We start from the raw sequence: 21,505 nt of genomic DNA on the forward strand, positions 1-21,505 counted from the left end.
TCAGACTTCACAGCTGAAAGTCAGTCAGTTCTTTATCTGGGTGTGTTTAGCTTGGAACAAGGTTCAGAAATGGAAACTTGAAACACCACCCCTAAAATTAGTACTAACCATCACCCACTTTCTCTTACAGGCAGACCTGGATTTTCAGAATGTTTTCTAAAAAGCTCCATTTATTTCAAATGTATATAAATTAGAAAATTTTGAATTAGAACATTTTACGGAGAGGTTTTCATACATGTCCCCGAATTTGTTGTTAGTACTTACTCCTTTTGGCCTGTCAGGTAGGGGTGACTTCTCTTACGTCAATTCATAAGTAATCCTTCCAGTTCACAAGGTTTGAACAGAAGTCGGAGCCCAGTTAATAAACCTGGACTCTGCCATTTGGCAGCTGAGTGGCTTCTCTCAGCTTCAGTTTCCTCATGTGTAAAATGAGGAAAGTAATGAATGTGCATGGTGTTTTATAAGAGTTACCATAATGGTCAATTCTAAACAAACTGACCAGACAAGTAGGCTCCAACTCTTCTTTTTGGATGAGTAATACTTGGTTCTCAAAGACAGTCATTTATTCTAAACACAAGATGAACTTTCCAAAAAAAAAAAAAAAAAAGTATAGAAGTTTGCCGATAGTTCACGTAACACTAAGCTACAGAATTCGGACCACAGTAGTGATGTTTCATGGCTAGTATTGAGAAAGACTGGATTTGCATCCTAAGATGAAATGTGCTGTATGAATAAAAATGTATCCACACCTTGAATTAAGCACTTGTCCATTTCTTAGAAGTGGACAAGTGTCCACTTATAAAGTGGACTTATAAAGTGTCACACTGATATGCCATTTAATAGTACATGAGTTTTTGAAATAATGGTTTAAGGTAAAAGTTACCAACTTTATTAAAACATACAATTTATATTTTATAATATGGCAAATGAGTCAGAATTTATCTATTTAGAGATAACTCAAATACAACCCAGAAACTAAGCAGGTTCTTAAATTACTGGTGCCTACAAACTGCCTGAATTTTTGTCTTTGCTAGTTAGTTTCACCCTGCACTGCTAGAAAGAAGCAACATCAGTCAGTATGTCATTCTTCAACATTTAATGGTGCCACAGGGTTAAATAGTGGCCTTACTTTTTTGGCCTGAATTTTGCCAAAATTAGCTTCAAACTCTTTTTTTGATCCATTTAGATTTGCTAGATGTCCATCCTTTATTCTATAGCCTAAGGAATTCAGTTTCCTTATCCTGTACTGTACTATCTGTGGTGTTAATTCAAGAACCATTGGCGTCTCTCTTATTTGAGCTATGGAAATTCCTTCTCTCAATAATCCTTGCATTCTCTCTTCTAAAACTGGAACAGAATAATATAAAAGGGCAGGACATTTCAAAACTAATTGCTTCAGGTCATGATCTGTGCATTTAAAAACATTTTTAGAGAAGGAAATACTATTCTGTATACTTCTTGGGCAAAGTTGAAAAAGAAATCCTTTGAGTTTGGACAGAAGCTGGAGAATTTCAAAGCTTGTGAAACCTTGCTCCTGGAGAAATTCTAGTGTTTCCTTTATAGCTGCGGGAGAATTTAACAAAATAAATGGGTTTTGGCTTAACAGTTTTAGTAGCCAAACTTTCATGTTGGCCTCAGAGCCACCTACATCTAGATAACTCTCTTGGAGAATTCTTACCATTTGCTTATTCTTCTCAACAGGATTATGAAAAACATTAGATGCAGTAGTCAAAAGTCTGCTAATGACCACATTTTTCAGTTCCAACTCTTGAAAGAACTGAACATTCAGCTTCTGGTTTTCTTGGTCTTTAATAGTAAAGAAAGATTCTGGAAACTGCTCTATTAACTTGATTAACTCTTCCTCATTTTTGCAGACCAACTGCCAGAGTTTTCTCTGGGTGTTAACAGCGGTTGGACTACAGACAATTGCTTCCGGGCAGCGTTCCAAAATACTGGCTACAGCAGTCTCATCGGCACCTAGTTCTTGTAAAATATTCGCAATTTCTTCAACATAGGTTTTATCCTCTAAAAGTACCCATCCTTTTAATCTGCGAATTTTCCTGATGTCAACTGAAAATTTATAGAGCTTTTCCACTGTTCTTGTATTTTCTTTGCTTGACTGTCTATCAGTTGTATAGATGAAGCATGCTAAGAAAGGTCTGTATTTTGGAGGTGATTGCATCTTTTTGAAAGAACACAGCCTGTAGGACTGGGATCTCAGCAGCAGCTTCCACAACATGGCTGCAATCCAGTAGTTACTTTCCACCGTCCTGGGACTTAAATGGACTCATTCTATCTGTAAAAAGATAAAGGTTTTTAGTATAAGGGTGTTGACTTTCAGAACACATACACTTACAAATTTGAGCTGTTTACAACATCTGGAAATAAAATGGATTTAAATTAGACAAGAAAACTACTCATGTGGAATATTTTTTTAAATCCTCCTAAATAAGGATTGCTTGAACCCAGGAGCTGGAGGTTGCAGTGAGCCGAGATTGTGCCATTGCACTCCAAACTGGGCAACAAGAGTGAAACTCCTCAAAAAAAAAGAAATCAAAAATCCTCCTAAATAATTGAATTGTAATACACTTCTCCACAACTTCGACATCTTATACTTTGTAAATACACTGTTGAGTTACTTCCATTTTACAGAAGAGCAGCAAGACGAAAGAGTTCAAAGGTTCACAGATCTCAAATGTTATTTTCATACAAATTTCCTTCTCCACAACTGTTTTTCTTCTAGGAGGGCTGTATTATGCACACACACACAAACATGGTTTATTAAAAAATGTTTTACATTATTAAGTTGATGTTTAGTGGAAGCAGATATTTAAAGAGGGAAGAGGGGAAGGGTCATCTCTAATTTTATACATTAAATATTTTGCTGAATATCACCCAAAATGGGCCAATTATTTTATGTTAAATGTGGATTTTTTTTTTTTTTTAGAATTATGTGAACAAAACTCCCTTTTATAAATCCAGAATTAGAATAAGTTGTAATTCCAGCACTTTGGGAGGCTAAGGTGGGTGGATCACCTGAGGTCAGGAGTTTGAGACCAGCTTGACCAACATGGTGAAACCCCATCTCTACTAAAAATACAAAAATTAGCAGGGTGTGGTGGCGGGCACCAGTAATCCCTAGCTGGGTAAAATGAAAAAATGCCACGTGGCTGTTCCCGTGGTGCCATGGAAAACCAGGTCAGCTGAGGAAAAGTGACTCTACTTTTAGAACAGTGTAATAAGCTATCCACTTGACATCTTTAGGTATCTTGAGATGGCTATACTGTGTCTGATACATTAACAGTCTTTGCCTCTGTAGGGGCAGCAAAACACCTCCATCTTCTTAAGGTCCTGACAGGACCTGAGGATTAGACATAAGATACATTAATAGGAGAAAAACAAACTTATTTTTTTAAACTTTGATTATTTGAGACAGTTTGTAGCCCAGCTGGAATGCAGTGGTGCAATCTCGGCTCACTGCAACCTCTGCCTCCTGGGTTCAAGTGATTCTCCTGCCTCAGCCTCCCGAGTAGCTGGGACTACAAGTGCACGCCATCACACCCAGCTAATTTTTGTATTTTTAGTAGAGATGGGGTTTCACCATGTTGGCCAGGATAGTCTCGATCTCTTGACCTCATGATCTGCCTGTCTCAGCCTCCCAAAGTGCTGGGATTATAGGCGTGGGCCCCTGCCCCTGGCCATAAACTTTATTTAATACAAGTTTACGTGGCATGGGAGCCCTCATAAGGAATCAGAGACCCAAAGAGGAAGTTAGAGTCAGTTATTTATGTATTGAGTTGCACAAAAAATAGAAAGCTGTGAAGAAGCAACTGAATTACATGGGGAGGTCTAAAAGATAAGTTATTTTAATAAGGACAGTGCAGAAATGTTTTGGTATCAATTTCTTATCCTTGAGGTTAAGGATGTTACTCCTTTTGGTGTAGGGAGGGTGTCTCTCACATGGGAATTTTACCTGTTTTTAAGAAACAGGTCAGATCTTACACATGATATTTTTCAGGTGCCTTTAATTAAAAATGGTCAGTATGTTAAGAGTGGCATAACGAGCATAATGAACTCCTTCATCGCTATTTCTTTTGTCTCTGGTAATGAAAATACATCTGGTTTGTTTTAGTACCTGAGAGTGTTGTAAGTGTCTCAGCCTTGCCACAAAAGTGTATAGTGCGGGTCAATTTAGCCTGTTGGCAGCCTTCCCTCACTCTTTATAGGTCTGAAAGAAAAGCAGAAAGCAGCCATTTCCAATCCCTGACTCTAATTTAAACGCCCTTGCCATATATGCTGGGGACTCTTCACTTTCAGCCCTGTCTTAACTAATCCAAATAAATGATTATTCTGTTAGGAAAATTAGGTAATACCCTTTCCATTTTGGTTTCCCATTTTGGTTTAGCTCACTGTGAGCGCCTATGGAGACTAAAATAATTGAAGGCATAGCTTGTTTTACTCTTAGTGGTTCAACCAGAATTTTCTTCAGATAATAGTCCTAATACTGTTAGCCAAGATGAAAATATTATTTTAAAAACTTTGTAAGAAGGCCATCAACTTTGACAGGAAGGAGGAGGCACAGCATGATGAAGCACAGGCAGATCGGGGCTGGGATCCCACTCCCCACTCCCTGTTGTGTGACCCCACAAGCTCAGGCTGCACCTCTGTACCACGGGGGAGGAGCATGGGCTGCTGCCAACCACCCACACCCAATCCTGGCTCTAGCTTAAGGGGCAGCCTTGTGTAAGCCAGCCTCAGATATAACAAGACAGCAGTAATTAGAACAGCGCCTCACACTATTCAATGAGTATTACTAGCAGCAATCTGTGAAATGGAAAGAACAGAATCTAAGCCTTACAGGAAAACTGTAAGGGTTAAAATGTATGTCAAGTACTTTGCACAATGCCTGGTACAGAGTAAAATTTCTGGAGCTAAAAGTCTTGTAGTAGTATGACTTTAAATTGTATTTTAGATTATTTACAAAGAAAACTGAAAACCAAAAAAGTATTTATTTATTTATTTATTTTAGAGACAGGGTCTCACTCTGTCACCCAGGCTGGACGGAGTACAGTGGTATGATCTCGGCTCACTGCACAACCTCTGCTTCCCGGGCTCAGGTGATTCTCCAGCCTCAGCCTCCTGAGTAGCTGGGACTACAGCCATGAGCCACCATGCCTGGCTAATTTTTGTACTTTTTGTAGAGACAGGGTTTTGCCATGTTGCCCAGGCTGGTCTGGAACTTCTGAGCTCAAGCGGTCCACCCACCTCGGCCTCCCAAAATGTTGGCATTACAGGTGTGAGCCACCGTGCCCGGCCTAAAGAATGGATTTTAAATGCTTCTGTTTCCCGAAATAGCTGCTTATAAAAGCAATGCACATTCAATGCGGAAAAGTTGCCAACTTCTGAAAAGTATAAGGAAATGGAAAAAGTCTTTCACAATCCCCACGACCCGAAGACAACTGTACATATTTTGGCATACATGATGATGTGTGACCTGAACACATCACAGTTCAGCCTGGAGGAAGCAGGAAATGCAGACAGCTGCTGTTCCCTTAGCCTCACTGTGCAGGAGCCTCTGTCAAGGGGTGCACCTTGCCATGGTCAATGTCGTTCTAATGTTTAAAGATCTGTTATTCTGTATAATGTAACCCCCAACCAAGCCAACTGCAGATCTAGTGCTTAGCCAGAGAACAGGATCTGTTCCAACCCCGAGGAACTCCTGGCTGTGCTGGACTTGCTGAAAGATAGTGTATTACTGGTCTCCTGTGTGGTACCTTCCCTACACATGGGACTTAGGTTCTGAATTCAGCCTATAAAGTGAAAATTACAAAGACTCAGAATTTTTCTTGAAAATCTCTTATGCAGACACCACACAGATGAAGTAGTTGGCTATGAACTATGATGTGTTCAGGTGAGTCATCTTTACCAGTTAATGTGTCTTGCTTCGTCTCTGATGAGCAAACACAGCTGACTATGAAAGTGAAAAGTATGAATGTTGTGACTCCTATGTAATGAACACATAATACGTACATATGTATCTAATTTATTTTTCTGCTTCTATTTGATTCATAGTAAGTATCTAACCGTGTTATCAAAAGTGCTCTGTAAACATTTAAGATGAGTGCTTGGTATATGGGATGGATATACTATTATTTTGTAATTCATTCCTTATATTGAGCATTTAGGCTATTTGTAATTTTTTCTATATGCTGAATAAATGTCCACATTTCATATGCTTTTCCTTTAGGATGAATTCCTAGAAGTAGATTTCCTGACTGAAGAGGAGATACGTGAACACCGGGAAAGCAAAGTTGCTAAATTTCTTGTCGGAAAAACTATCTCAGTTGACATTCTCACAAGCAGTATGAGTGATTCTCTCATCAGTTTTTATTTTGATATGTGAAAAATGATATAACACTAATTCAACTTCTTTTTATTATTCATGAGGGTGATGTTTTCATAATTAAACTATTTTCTTCACCTTTCTTTCCTTTTGTGAATCAACCATTCCTGACTTGTAAAACTGCAATCATTCTGCTTTTTAAAAATTGACTTGTATAAACTCTATGAATTAAGAAATATAATCTCATTTTTGAAAATATAATATTTTCTTCAGCTCATTTTCAGTTGTTGATGGTATATTTTAGCATACCAAAGCAGCCCCTTTTTAAATTGTGGTAAGATATAAATAACAAAAAAAATTTACCATTTAAACCATTTTCAAGTGTACCATTCAGTGGCTTAAAGTACATTCACAATGTTGTCCCACCATGACCATTATCGCAAACACCAACTCTGTCTCTGTGCCCGTTAAACAATAACTCTCCATACCCTCTTTCCTCCGGACACCAGTTACCTCTATTTTACTTTCTGTCTCTATGAATTTGTCTATTCTAGGTAATTCTTATATGTGGGGTCATATAATAATTGTCTTTTGTGTCTAGCTTATTTCATTTAGCAAAATATTATTAAAGTTCATATTACAGCATCTGTTAGAACAAAGCAGGTAATTTCACGTGGTCAAAGGAAGGTCAGGGAAGTTTTCCTTGATGATCCTTACTGCTTTTAAGTACCAGATGATCAGCAAAAATTCATCCATATTTCCTCCCATATTTTTGTTTGAATTTTAAAACTTAGCTCCTTAAGTTCATTTGAAATTTCTGGGTGTGAGCTGAGAATCTAAATAGATTGTTATCAATAGTTTACTTCTCTCCAAGTATCATTTTCTGAACAATCCTTTCCTTCCCCATGAGTTATGATGCCTCCTTTATCATATGTTAAATGTAGCTTTTGTCTCTAATTAGCCTCCATCCTCATACCCCTACTTTGCAATTCCCCCGTGGGGCCAAGAGGTTTATTTCCGGTCTTTGCTGCATACTTGTCTCCCCCTGCCAGACCATCCTCAGACAAGCTCTGGTTGACTCACTCTTCCACCCTTCCCACCAACTATCTCAAATCTTCTCAACTCAGACCTCTAGCTTCCCACCTACCTCCATACCCACCTTCACTCACAACCAGTGCCCTGGCCTCCTATCTGTACAAAGAAAGGAGAGCAGCTCCTCTTAGCAGACATAAACCTATCACTAGTTCGCCTTCCCTACAATCACAGCTTTCATTATCCAGGGTCATTCCTGCTCCTATGCTGAGCCCAGCCTCTCTGGCCTGAGAACTCTCAAGCCCTTCTTTCTCAAGTGTTCGTTCCTTCAGGTGTATCCTCCTCTGATGCTCCAGCCATCACTCCACTGCTCTTCCTCTCCTTGCCCAAACCCTATCTCTTTCCACTGCTCTTCCTTTCCCTGCCCAAACCCTATCGCTCTCCACTGCTCTTCCTTTCCCTGCCCAAACCCTATCTCTCTCTTCCCCTCAGCTAATTCTTGCAGATCCTTCTTTCTCTCCATTTCCTCTTCTACTTATATAGCTTGCAATAAAGATAACTTCCATGTGGTTATAGCCAATGAGTAGTTTTCATTATTATCTCTTTTATTGTAGAGATGGGGTTTCACCACGTTTCCAGGCTGCTCTTGAACTGAGCTCATGCGATCTGCCCACCTTGGCATCCCAAAGTGTTGAGATTACAGGCGTGATATGGTTTGGCTGTGTCCCCACCCAAATCTCATCTTGAATTGTAGCTCCCATAATTCCCTTGTGTTGTGGGAGGAACCCAGTGGGAGATAATTAAACCATGGGGGCGGTTTCCCCCACACTGTTCTCATGGTGGTGAGTAAACCTCATGAGAGCTGATGGTTTGATAAGGGGAAACTCCTTTCACTTGGCTCTCATTCTTTTCTCTTGTCTGTCATGATATGAGATTTGCCTTTCACCTTCTGCCATGATTGTGAGGTCTCCCCAGCCATGTGGCACTGTAAGTCCATTAAACCTCTTTCTTTTGTAAATTGCCCAGTCTTGGGTATGTCTTTATCAGCAGCCTGAAAAAGGACTAATACAAGCCATGAGCCATCACACCCAACCTTCCTTATCTCTTTTTGACTTCTGCAGCTTTTAACAGAGTTGACCACTTTCTCCTTGAAATATTCTCTCATTTGACTTCCTGGACACCTCACTTTTTTGATTCTTCTCCCTTTCTATACCTCTGGCCATCCTCTATCTGTCTCCCGTGCAAGCTCACCTTCAAGGCTTGGTTCTAGACCTCTCTTCTTCTTACCTTACAGTCTCTCCCCACAGATCTTGTCCTCATCCAGATATTCAGTTAATCCACTTGGGATTCTTTCCAACTTCTTCTCAACATGTGATCTTGTCAGCTCCCTGCAATAAACTTTCCAATGGCATTTTAGGATAAAGACAAAATAAAATAAAACATAGAAATGCCTTACCAGGCTACAAGGCCTCTTTGGGCTCTGCTACCACCCTAATCCCCATTTCCCTCTCCTGCACCAGCTGCATTTGCTTCCTGTCAGTCCCTGGTGCTCTACTGGTTTCTACCATGTGGTCTTTGAAGACTGTGGGTCAGATTCCATGCCCAAAATGCTCCAACTCTTAGGCCTAAGTGTCACTTTCTCAAGGAAACTTTTCTAACCTTCATGAATACATGAAGCCTCCTGTCCTCATTATAGGATTTCATGGCACCATGGACGACTTCTACACTTGTACACAAGTGGTACAACAGCTGCAGCTGTTCGTGTATGTTTCTGTCTCAACACTCCACATGGACAGAGACTGGTCACCACAGTGTTCCAAAGAACTACTTCCCTACCCTTCACCCAACTACCTTCACTGCCTCCAGGAGGCATTCCTGGCCAGGTGGCCTTCTGTGTGCTCTTCCACAGCACCCTGCTCCGGACTCTACTGCAGCACTTATCATGCTCTTATGTTCTTTATTCTTTCAACCAGTAGGAATTATGTTGCTATTTGTTTGAAGTTCAAGTTGTGTATCAGGCATACTAGGCACAGGTCTGCTAAACCAACACTTCTCCATCCCTCCATTTGGATCACAGATCAACTTAGAACCTGAGAGCCACAGACTTTCTTTCCAGAAGAAAAGACCCACACTCACAACATTTTGCAAATGATTTTAGCAGGATTCATGGACACCCTGCAACCCGGCCATGAACAACTTGCACTAGATTTACAAGCGTTGGGAAGGCAGGAACTGAACGGTGTTCTGCTTTATTCCCTGCACCCAGCAAAGAACTTGTTCCACACAGAGACAAAATCAGTATTTGTCAGGTGAAACTGAGTGAACAAGTGGATGCAGTAAATTAATGCAGTGGGTAAAACTGGGTTACCAGAGACAGACTGCCTGATTCCTGGACAACAGTTGTGCTGAGACTTGAGGAAGTTACTTCACCTCTCTGAGCCTCAGTTTGGCATCAGGAAAATGGTGACACTATCTCCTGGGTGACTGCAAAGATCAAACGAGTTAATACCACAAATCACTTAGAATATGCAGAAAACTCTTCACATATACTAAATCATTAAATTATCACAACAACCCATTTTAAAATGAAGACACAGACACAAGTAAAGGAACTTGCCCAAGGTTGCTTAGCTAAAAAAAAAAAAAAAAAAAAAAAAGGGCAGAATTGGATTCAAACCCCACAGCTTGGCTCCAGAGTCCTGCTCTTAGCCCTGTGCCCCCACATAAAGTAATGCTTTTGGTAAATGTTCGTTAAATCACAATGTGGGCTGTTCTAGGATGCTTGTTTCTTAAGCATTTTTGAGGAGTGAAATTCACTTCCGTAATACACACAGTTATGGTTAGTATGATCTTCTCTACACCACCACTGGCTTCAGTAGAGTTCTTCTTTCGTAACACGTATACCCTGCTGCCAGTTTCAAACTGACCAACGTTTATAAGCAAGGAAAAACGAGGATCTTCGGAAGATCATCTCCGGGACCGATCAAAAGGCCGCACATTCACTGTAGGGCCTCCGCTTTTCCAGAGAAACCCGGCAGGCTGAGCTGAGCGTCTGGTGATGCGTGGGGTTTTGCGGACCCTGACCTCCGCCACGGCGCCGCAGGTGAGGAAGGGAGCAGAGGAAGAGGGCGACTCACCCGTCGGCGTCAGCTCCAAACAAGGCACAGGGAGTCCCGGGGGCCAGGTCCCGTCCTTCCCTCTCTCTTCGGTCAGCCTCCACACGGTCCGCCGTCCCCCTGAGGCCTAGAGCCTGGGTCTCGGTCCTCCGTCCCAAGAAGCTCCCGACAGTCCTCGGCAGCGTCAACCAGGCCACCAGCCCCTTCACCCATGGCCAATCAGGTCTCGGGAGATGACACCCCACCCCCACAGACACGCCCCCACGTCCCAGCGCAGCCAGTCAGAGCGCAGGACACAACTACGCGTCCCTCCCCGCACCACAAGGGGGAGTGGGAATGGGAATCAGCTTTCCAGGGAGCCGAGCCTGTGCTGGCGGGGGGCATCTGGCATTTTCACACCCTTTCCTTAGCATTTTAGGAAGCAGAGTTCCAGTAGCTTTGACGCTTAGAAAATATAAGAAAAAAAAGAAGTAACAGAAACCGCTATATCTTTAAGATAGAACCAATCACAGTTCCCAAAATAATTCAATTAGGTAAAGAACCAACTTACAAAAGAAATGTTTAAAAAAAACCCCAAATTCTTTGAAACACATCTAAACTTTTCCCCGCCCCCACCCTACCCCAGCAGTTAGCGACTGATTCGTCTTTAAAAGCCATTCTCCGTTCTCCCCCTCCTTGCCACCTTCACCTAAATACTCGCCTTTTCTGATAAACTGCCAAGTGGTTTCCATTCTAATTATTACCGGTGATGCCCAATCTCATACACTAAACACGTTAATTTCTCCTTAAAGCCAGGCTCAACGTCTCTCCCATTTATTTTCACATTTCTCCATCCAAAAAACAAGTATTTATGGCAGGCCTGTTAAGCGCAAAGCATATTGAAACAGCAATGAGAAGATAGAGGGGGAATAAAATACATTCCCTGTCCTTATGGAGCTTATATTCTAGTGGAGGGCAGAGATATCAACAACTAATAACGTGACTAATCACACCTAGAGTTAAGTGTTATCGAGGACAGGGTGCCCTGACCTGGGCCTGGTGGTTCTGTTTGTGTGGAGTTGGAGTCAGAAAAACTGGTTTTCCCAGCTGGAGGTCCCTGCTGTCAGGTGTTCATAGCACACTGCACAGTTCTGCCGTAATCGGTGGCACTGGCACTTAGACTGCCCTCACACCCTGTGGAGTAAATTCCTTGAGGCCACTGATTATTTTTCTGTGAGCAATGCTCGGCACACAGTAGGAGCTCAGGAAATGTTAACTAAATCTTTGAGTCTAGTCTCAGTATGCAGTTTAGGCTCAACAGGCTTTACTGAGAGGCGCTCACACATGCATTTTTAATTCCACAGAGTAGCACCAAGAATCCTGGCTCCTCAAGATCACCTCTGATCTCTAGGATATTCTAGAACGATCTGAGCAACTCCAGTGTACAGCTGAGGGGTGTCTGTCCAGCAACCCCTGAGTTATCTGAATATAAAAACTCTATTATGCATAGATTTACTGCATACTTTTTCCTGATATAAAACGATTTGGGGTCCAGACTAACCAAAGTGAGTCATTTGTACTTAGGAAAAGGAAATTAGGATACAGAAAAGGAAGTTAAGGAATGTAAACTCAGGACTTAGAACTGCAAGCTGCCATCACTGGTCAGGAGGGAGGGAGCAGAAATGTGCACCAGGGTGCCAGAAGCTTGTATCAGGGCTCCACGTAATTGTGTGAGGAATTACAATACATATGACCCTGTCCACTGTAATCAAAACTTGAAACTGACAAATCAGCTATTCCAACTGTATTAAATAAATGCTACTCAAAGTTTTTTCCAGCCCAAATATTTAAACAGTGCATTTCTAGGACCATATAATCAGAAAGAAAACCTTGAATGAAGAAAAGGGGAAAATAACTTATAATTATGCATATTATGTACAAGAAAATTACAAACACATTTGAATTGTGAGAAGATCCTGAAAATTCTAGCTTGTAAGGGATGCATTAAAAACACTGATAGTCTTTTATATCTCAAATTTACTAATTTATTTTTAGCAAATATGAAAAACGTAAGGACTTTGCACAGGTTCATTCAAAATCCTGGTTCTCTCAATGTAATTTTTCCAAGTCGTCAGTACAGTTTTTGGCAATAAGAATAGAAGTATTTGCTGAATGAGTAAAATGTCTTAAATCCCTCAACCACAAGTAGGATTTCTAGTTAAGGGGAGAAAACTGTATTCGAACATAGTGTATCTGCTCAAGTAGAGCACGATGATTGATGCGTTTTCTTTCCCTTTTAGTGATTCTTTTTGACCACTATTTACACCAAACTGAAAAAGCTTTCCAAAAATCTCCCTAATTAAAAAAAAAAAAAAAAGTCCTCTTACATTATTTATAAATAGCATACCAGTGCTTATGCTGAAATAGTCTTTTACTGAAAGGTTTATTTATTCACATTAAAACTGAATCTTTGGCCGGGCACGGTGGCTCATGCCTGCGATCCCAGCACTTTGGGAGGCCAACGCTGGCAGATCACAAGGTCAGGCGATCAAGATCATCCTGGCTAACCCGGTGAAACCCCATCTCTACTAAAAAATACAGAAAATTAGCCGTGTGTGATGACACGTGCCTGTAGTGCCAGCTAATTGGGAGGCTGAGGCAGGAGAATCGCTTGAACCCAGGAGGCAGAGGTTGCAGTGAGCCAAGATTGCGACACTGCACTCCAGCCTGGGCGACAGAGTGAGACTCTATCTCAAAACAACAACAAAAAAACTGAATCTTTGACCTCTTGTATGATGATGGTAAATCTCAGGCCTAAGAATTTCTCAACTCTGCACTGTACAACTAGGTCCAAAGAGTAGGATGTGAGGTAGTTACCATAAAAAAACAATTAAAATATTACTTCACTTTAACAGTGGTGAAAAAAGGATGATAAAACACAGGATTTTTTCATCTTCTTTTTCTCAGTAATGGATTTCCCACCACCACCCCACCCCCTGAGACAAGGTGTCACCCTGTCATCCAGGTTGGAGTGCAGTGGGTGCAATCATAGTTCACTGCAGCCTCAAACCCCCCAGATCAAGACATCCTCCCACCTCAGCCTCCCAAGTAGCTGGGACCATAATGCACACCACCACACCTGGCTAATATATTTGTTGTTTTCTTTTGTAGAGATGGGGTCCTAAAATGTTCAGGTTAAACTCCAGGTCTCAAGTGATTCTCCTGCTTCAGTCTCCTAAAGTGCTAGAATTACAGGCATGAGCCACTGTGCCTGGGTCTTCTTTACTTTTTACTTTTATGTTGATTTTTTAAAAATAGAGAAGGGGTCTTGCTAAATCTCCAGGGCTGGTCTCAAACTCCTGGCTTTAAGTGATCCTCCAGCCTCAACCCCACAAAGTGTTGGGATTATAGGCATGAGCCACCACACCCAGTTCAGATGAGGTCTTGCTCTACCCAGGCTGGAGTACAGTGGCACAATCATAGCTCACTGCAGCCTTGACCTCCTGGGCTTACGTGATCCTCCCACCTCAGCCTCCAAAAGTGCTGGGATTATAGGCGTGAACCACAACACCTAGCCTGAGTAATGGAATTTAATTGTTAATTCACTATCCAGGATATTTTAAAAAATGCATATCATCTAAAATGTTATTGTTTCTGTATTTTTATTCAACTTTATCTTCAGTTATCTTTAAATATAATTATCATACTAAATATCTATCATGACTAATGATGGGAAAATGAAAAGCCACTGGTTATAATTCAGAATGGCAAGAACTAACCTACTAGAGAACATTAAAGGGATAATAGCAATAGTAATAAAAATAATGGCAGCTAACCAGAGCTGTGGCATACAGCTATGCAGACTGTGCACTGTACACACCAGGGGGTGAGACAGCGTGGCAGCCCTGTGGCTAACATTGAGTACCCTATCACATGCCAGCTCATAAATATTTTACATGGAACTGGACTATAAAGCAGATACTACCCTCATCCCCATTTTATAGATAAGAAGAAAGAAGACACAGAAGGTTAAACTTGCTCAAGACCTCAAAGCTAATGAATGGCAGAATCGGGCATTTGACTCTAGAGCTCGCTCTATTGATTGCTAGCCCATACTGCCTGATTTATGGTTACAAATGCCATTACTTGAAAAAAATCCCTTTAGTTTTATATTTTTCTTGCATATAATTTTGAAAAATACTGTTTAACTAAACATATGGTAGCTGTTCCTTCATTCAAAATGGTGATGTGGTTTATAGAATCTCTTTGTAATTTGTAATCATGTATCATATAGCAATACTCTCTCCCTTACCAAAAAAGAAAAAAAAAAAACCAAAAAACACCAAGTACACAAGATTTCATATTTGCATATACTTTAATAACCAGGTCATTTTAGTAATAAATGAACAAAGAAACAGAGACAAAGAGAACTTAACACATGATACTTCCACAAGTTTGGGTCTAAAAAGGTTTACATCAAAGTTTAAAACATATACTGTCTGTGTTAACAGAGGCTACAATACCAATTTAGATTATGCACATTATCTAAAACATTATTATCAAAGAGTGCAAAGTTAGATCAAACAACGTCAAGAAAATTCTGTCCTAAAATTTTAACAAAGTCTTTTAAGAAAGTCTAAAAACCTCCTTTTTTCCCACTGACTCTCAAAACTTTGAGTTTTATATCAGAATATCAATTTGTCATTTTAACTTTTACCATACATGAAAAATTATCAAAAATATATTGATGGGTCTATACTAATTGTGACTATTTATATTTACATTAAGCAAATTCTCTTGCCAAGTTCTTTATATACAAATTACCATTTGTCCTCTGTGAAATTCATTAAAAAGTTAAAAACCACAGAAATGTCATTAGAAACAACATATTTCAATATGTAACTGCTTTCCATCAATGAAGAGTATTTTTAAATAACTTAATTGAAAAGTATTGAACTCCCCACCAATTTCAGCTGCAACAGTATTCCTCCTGAATGTTTTCTGTGATTTAAGGGGGGAAAAAAAAACTAGGTAAAGCTTGATTGCAAAGAATTCAATGACAAAAATGTGATGAGTGTTTATTGACCTTATCTTCAAGATACTTATAGTCTAATTAGGTTGACATAAAAAAATTAAGCAATAAAAAACGTAAACAGTGTTAGATAATTGAAGAAACAAAAAACGTTTAAAAACTGGCAAATGTACCGTATAAATGCTTTTCATACTAATTTAAATCATAAAATGGCATCCGAAATCCAATCAAATTGAATGCAGATAAGGCTTTCTGATACTTCCAATAAGGGCCAGCATTTAAAAAAATTTTAACCTATTCCCAAATTGGAAAGAATTTAGATTTCAGAAGCATCACAACAGATAAAAGAAATTTATAAACATTTAAGAGGCAAAGATTTGGGGGAAAGTTCATAAAAAGATTATATTAATGTCACTAAAACAAAGAGGCCGCTTTGTTTTAGACTCACAGTTACATAGTAAGGAAATAAAAAAGTTGTCTTTTTCTAAGAAAAAATTTGACCACAAAATCATAAACATCTGTAATTTAAAGAGCATTGATTCAGATGACCATAAAACTAGTGCAACAATTTCTCCAGTACAGATGCATGTCTCTTGGCCAAAAATTAACTGATTTTGTAAAAATTGCTTAAAAGTTAATGCCTCAAGATTTTCTGGTTTGAAAATAGAGATTCACTCCATTTTGGAAATTATCTTAATTTATGTTAATTATATACTCTTCTAAAGCAAGAAATAAAGCTCTAAAATATTTACCTAATTAGTGCTCTGTCTCTGGACTTTAGGACCAATACTCTGTGTGTCCTCTTCCTGACTAGGACGTTTCCCACCACTGAGACCAGTACCCATGGAGCTTCTTCCTGCACATTTAAAAAATATATGTTTAAGACAGGAAAAGGAAAAAGATCAGTATGCGCAAATGCTTCATTCTTACCTTGCTTCAACAGGTGAGTTTGCTGACTGTCGCCATGAGTATAGTGTAAAATACCACTCCCTTGAGAGCAACCTGTTAGTATTTAAAACACAGTAGAATTACTTAAAATCAAATCCAAAATGTATATATTATTAAGACTACAAATCCAACTTTCAGTGCTTGTACTTAAGGTCATTTATATGCGTTTAAGACTAAATCTCAATCTTCCTATGAACCAAAAATCACATGCTCAAATCAGGAAAACTTAAATTTAGGCTCACAGAAATGTTGATAGTTCAAAGGCAAAATCACTGATGATCATTTTCTAAAAAACATTTCCTTACTAGATGACAATTTGAAACTTGACCATGAAGGTAAAACACAGGGGCAAGAGTGAGACAGACATCCTTCCTTGACTCTTATCCCTTTTCCCCACGCTTTTCCTACAGAGCCCCTCCAAACATATTTCCTTGAGGATAAGGGAATAAGGGCCTGCCCGATGAGTTAAACAATTCAAATCACACTACAAACAGAAGACACAGACTATGTGGCAGTTACCTAGACTGAGCAATCACATCAACCCTTCTAAAAACAAACACTATTATAGGAGAATAGGTTGGCTAGAACAGAGAAGTATGTTTCAGGGAAACGTTTTCATCAGTGTGTCCAGGTTATGGAAAAATATAAGCATTCTGGGCCTATCCATGAGCAGGTGGATAGGTCAACACCTTACGGCCTGAACAAGACTGTGTACTTACTTTCATTTTAATTAACTTCAATCCCAGGCAATCAGTGGCAGTTGCTCACCCTAAGTGAGTATGAAGTACTATCCCACAGTTGTTTTAATCTGCATTTCCCTCATGACTAATAATGCCGACAAAGTGATATTTTACAATTAAAAAAACCCTGAAAGTTAAATAAAAACTAAAACATATTGCTACAGTAGTAAACATATTACAGTCTGTTTTATTGTAAGAATAGAAGTACTTTAAGATATCTACGTATAGTTTATTCCTTTCCTGAGCACATGTGCACACACACACAAATACAAAGATGAGCAGAGAAAAATGCAATTTGTGTTGCAGAGATTAAGAATGTTCCACAGTCATTAAAACAAAACAAAACTAAGACAAGTCAAAGAATTTTGCCCTTTGACGTGCCTTGTAAGGTACTATAAAAGCCTACAGACAGGATAAATGTATGGCATAAAAGGATATGCTTTAGAAGCATTTAAGTCCTTTCAAATGGGGCAGAAACCTGAGGGGAGAAATGTTTACTATTAATAGCATAGCCCAAGTCGTGTCTTTTCACAATTTCCCATCTCCAGGTCTAAAATGTTTTTTCCCTCATCTGGCTACCCAAATGCTACTCAATCCTGCCACCTTTCAAGAAAATTTCTCTAGTCCCTTCAGCTCTCAATAATCTCTCCCTTTTCTCATATTGCACATGGAGGCAGCATCTTACAATTTATCACTTTTTCATTTGTTTTTGTTTTCCCTCCACACCCTCATTTAGACTTAAGTTCTACTTAGCTTTTCATGTCTCATGTCTTTTGAAAGCCTCCAAGAACCTGGCTACAAACCATGTTATAGGCAAATATTTACACAATTAAAATAATTTCAAGATTTATTAATTCTTCTGTTATATAATACACTACCCTACATTTATACACCTGCAAAGCAAAACTGTCCCAATTTAACCTGCTACCATGATTAGCTTTTGAATATAATTCCAAATAAAGGACATAGGTTTGACTGGTCTAAGAAGCAGTTTGTGCCATCATTGTGGATTAGCTCAGCCCTTGGTTCCTAGTTATTTGCTACCTTCCTGTTATCTTAGTGTTTCACAGAGCTTCTGTCCCTCACTCATGTGTGGGCTGACAAGGCAGGTTGTGAACTCAACAAGAGATCTGATAGAACTTTTGAAATGATTATCTTGTGGAAGTTTATTCAAAATGTAGGAGATCCTGAGAAGGAACATTTCTAAAGTATACTGCCATCATTGGCAACTGTCGACTGCTGGGTAGATCACATTCCAGCAATAAAATATTTTCTCTTGTAAACACATATGGCACTCCATTTGCAGAGGAGGCCCAATGATGCAGGAAGAAGTACAAGCTTTGGAGTTAGTCAGACTTGGATCTGAATCTTAGCTCAACTACTTACTAACTGTGGGATCTTGGCTAAGTTACCTAATCTTTCTAGGATTATTTCCCCAAATATAAAATGAGGATCCCACTACCTCCTCCCCAGGTTATTGTGAGCAAGCAGGTAAAAATCCCTTAGTATCTACTGGTCACAAGGTAGGCAGTCAAAATGTGAGTGCTTTTGTCCCTGTCTCCCAAAACTAATTCTTGGAGGATAAAATACATGCCGTTTTCATGAGGATGCAGGATATTTCTGAATTCAAAAAGGTTCAATTTTTAAAAGGTTTTATTCTTAACATCAACTTAGAACATCTGACTTTACAACAATATAACCAGGTATTGACACTGATACAATGTCTTTACATAATTTTATGTTCTTTTATCATATGTAGAGATTTCCTTTTTTTCCCTTCAATTTTTATTTTAAGTTCTGGGGTACATGTGCAGGATGTGCAGGTTTGTTACATAGGCAAAACATGTGCCATGGTGGTTTGCTGCACAGATCAACCCATTACCTAGGTATTAAGACCAGCATGTATTAGCTATGCTTCCTAATGCTCTCCCAACAGACCCCAGCATGTGTGTTTTGTTGTTTTTGTGACGGAGTTTTGCTCTTGTTACCCGGGCTGGAGTGCAATGGCACTATCTCAGCTCACCGCAGCCTCAGCCTCCCGAGTAGCTGGCATTACAGGCATGCGTCACCACACCTGGCCAATTTTGTCTTTTTAGTAGAGACGGGGGTTTCTCCATGTCGGTCAGGGGCTGGTCTTGAACTCCCGACCTCAGGTGATCCACCCACCTCGGCCTCCCAAAGTGCTGGGAATACAGGTGTGAGCTACTGCACCCGGCCCCAGTATGTGTTATTCTCTGCATGTATCCATGTGTTCTCATCATTCTACTTCCACTTACAAGTGAGAACAGGAGGTGTTTGGTTTTCTGTTCCTGCCTTAGTTTGCTGAGGATAATAGCTACAAGCTCCATCCATGTCCCTGCAAAGAACATTATTTTGTTCCTTTTTATGGCTGCATAGTATTTCGTGGTACATATGTACCACATTTTCTTTATCTAGTCTATCATCGACTGGCATTTAGGTTGGTTCCATGTCTTTGCTAATGTGAATAGTGCTGCAATGAACAGATGTGTGCATGTATCTTTATGATTTATATTCCTTTGGGTATATACCCAGTAACGGGATTGCTCGGTCAAATGGTATCTCTGCTTCTAGATCTTTGAGGAATCACCACACTGTCTTCCACAATGGTTGAACTAATTTACATTCCCATCAACAGTGTACAAGCCTCCTTTTTCCTCTGCATCCTCACCAGCATCTGTTGCTTCTTGACTTTTTAATAATCACCATTCTCACTGATGCTGTCCTATTTTTTAATCAAATTACTGAGCTTCATGCTATTTTTGGTCAAAGCCAAAAAAACTAATATGATGATTCAAATTTCCAACACATACTGAGTTCCTGAAATTATTAATATCACACATAAGAATTTACATGGTCACTAAATTCGTATTATACAGAAAAATACTACAGACTTTATAAGAAAAAACTCATGTTCAAAAAGACTAGAGGGCTCTATGCATGTGTACAATAAATCTTTTGGCCATGTTCACAGGGCCACGGACTTTCTTAATTAATTACCTTATAGTTGCTGTACACCTAAAGAGTAAAAAATAATAAGCATTCTGAAAATGACATTTGAGTTTCATTTTATCCTTAAAATTGCTCTCCTCAGTTTGTAAAAGCTTTAACTTGACCCAACATCTATTATACGGAATGATGTTTTCCATCTCTAAAATGTCATCAGTGGAGTGAAGAGATGTGTCTGAGTGCACATGTATGCATGCATACAAAGAATCTATTAAGTTAATTTTGAAGACAGATTTTTATAAAATGTTAGTAAGGATCAATAACAAATATATTTGTTTAATAACCTCGTTATGTTACTAAGTGCAGAAATTTCCTTTTCACTTACTTCCACTGCTGTTACAACCTGGGATATTTTCTGTAGAATATCCCATGAAGCTTCCATTCCCATTAGGATTAGAAGGTACTGATGCTAGAAGACCTAAAGGACAAAAGAATTTTCTTTTAAATTATGATCAAGATAAAATTCAAAGACAGGTACATAAACAGCTGCCAAAGAAACAAAGACAGTTATTAACATACCTAGTCCTCTATATCGTGAAAGCTGCTGATAGATCTGTTTCATCCTTTCAATATTCAAACGGCTTGCCTCAGCATGGTTCACCATTGGTTTAGGATAATTAATTCCTATCAAACATTTGGCTACCTTTTGGATACCTTCTGGTGCATTCCAGGGATCATAGATATATTTTGCAGGGAAGCCTCTTAGGACAGGCAAATAACGCCTTTAGGAGAAAAAAGAAAGATTACTAATAAAATGCACTGTAAGCAAACTATAACAACTACTAGCTATGAGAGACCAAAATCAAATCAATACCATTTAAATGATCTGTTTGCCCTACTCATCTCTGCTGCCTATCATGAGTGGTGAATACTTTAAGCATTGATTAACCATGAAAAGCTCTTCTTCAATTAACTATTCCAAACTGAGTAGTAATCACCCTTGATTTACCTGATATAGTCTCCATTGGGATCTGTTCTCCTACCAAAACCAACAGGGCAATAGCAGTGAAAAAACTGCTGAAAAAAGGAACTACAAGACAGCCACATCCAGCTTCCAGCATTTATGCTCCAATCTGCATCAAGCAATAATTCTTCAAATACCTTCAGAAGTAACAGTAACCAATTAGTTTGCACACATATAATTCGCAAAGCAAGCATTTTCAAGGTCACAGTAGATCCAAAGTCAAGGCAAAGAAAATCTAGCACAGACTTGTAAAATTAAACATTCCAAAGTTAGCTTCCCTGTCTATATTCTGTTCTATAATGAGCTCTTCCAGGGAAAGAAACA

At 39.3% G+C, this 21,505-nt stretch overlaps 2 protein-coding genes across 6 annotated transcripts in view; both read right to left on the reverse strand.

The window, feature by feature from the left end:
• Positions 1-819: 819 nt before the first annotated feature.
• MTERF2 (mitochondrial transcription termination factor 2) lies at positions 820-10,712 on the reverse strand. Of its 5 annotated transcripts, none has more exons than XM_011975530.1 (3): positions 10,513-10,712; positions 8,663-8,763; positions 820-2,296 (listed from the first exon to the last, which is right to left on the reverse strand). In XM_011975530.1, exon 3 carries the CDS (start codon positions 2,237-2,239, stop codon positions 1,082-1,084), a length of 1,158 nt encoding a protein of 385 aa, XP_011830920.1. In that variant the 5' UTR covers positions 2,240-2,296; positions 8,663-8,763; positions 10,513-10,712; the 3' UTR covers positions 820-1,081. The 5 variants fall into 5 exon arrangements, with proteins under 5 accessions (XP_011830920.1, XP_011830919.1, XP_011830921.1 ...); XM_011975529.1 differs by having other exon boundaries at positions 1,080-2,296; positions 8,663-8,773; XM_011975531.1 differs by having other exon boundaries at positions 1,080-2,292; positions 8,663-8,773; positions 10,513-10,668.
• Positions 10,713-14,826: 4,114 nt separating this feature from the next.
• Positions 14,827-21,505, reverse strand: part of CRY1 (cryptochrome circadian clock 1) — a 103,451-nt gene continuing 96,772 nt past the window's right edge. The window contains exons 8-13 of the mRNA XM_011975540.1: positions 21,167-21,318; positions 20,737-20,939; positions 20,543-20,635; positions 16,433-16,504; positions 16,255-16,358; positions 14,827-15,471 (exon numbers count right to left, since the gene is read on the reverse strand). Coding sequence (XP_011830930.1) covers positions 16,255-16,358; positions 16,433-16,504; positions 20,543-20,635; positions 20,737-20,939; positions 21,167-21,318 — 624 coding nt within the window. The 3' untranslated portion in view covers positions 14,827-15,471. The remainder of the gene's footprint in view (positions 15,472-16,254; positions 16,359-16,432; positions 16,505-20,542; positions 20,636-20,736; positions 20,940-21,166; positions 21,319-21,505) is intronic.

The sequence above is a fragment of the Mandrillus leucophaeus genome, unplaced genomic scaffold, assembly GCF_000951045.1.
Source record: "Mandrillus leucophaeus isolate KB7577 unplaced genomic scaffold, Mleu.le_1.0 Scaffold157, whole genome shotgun sequence".
NCBI lineage: Eukaryota > Metazoa > Chordata > Mammalia > Primates > Cercopithecidae > Mandrillus > Mandrillus leucophaeus.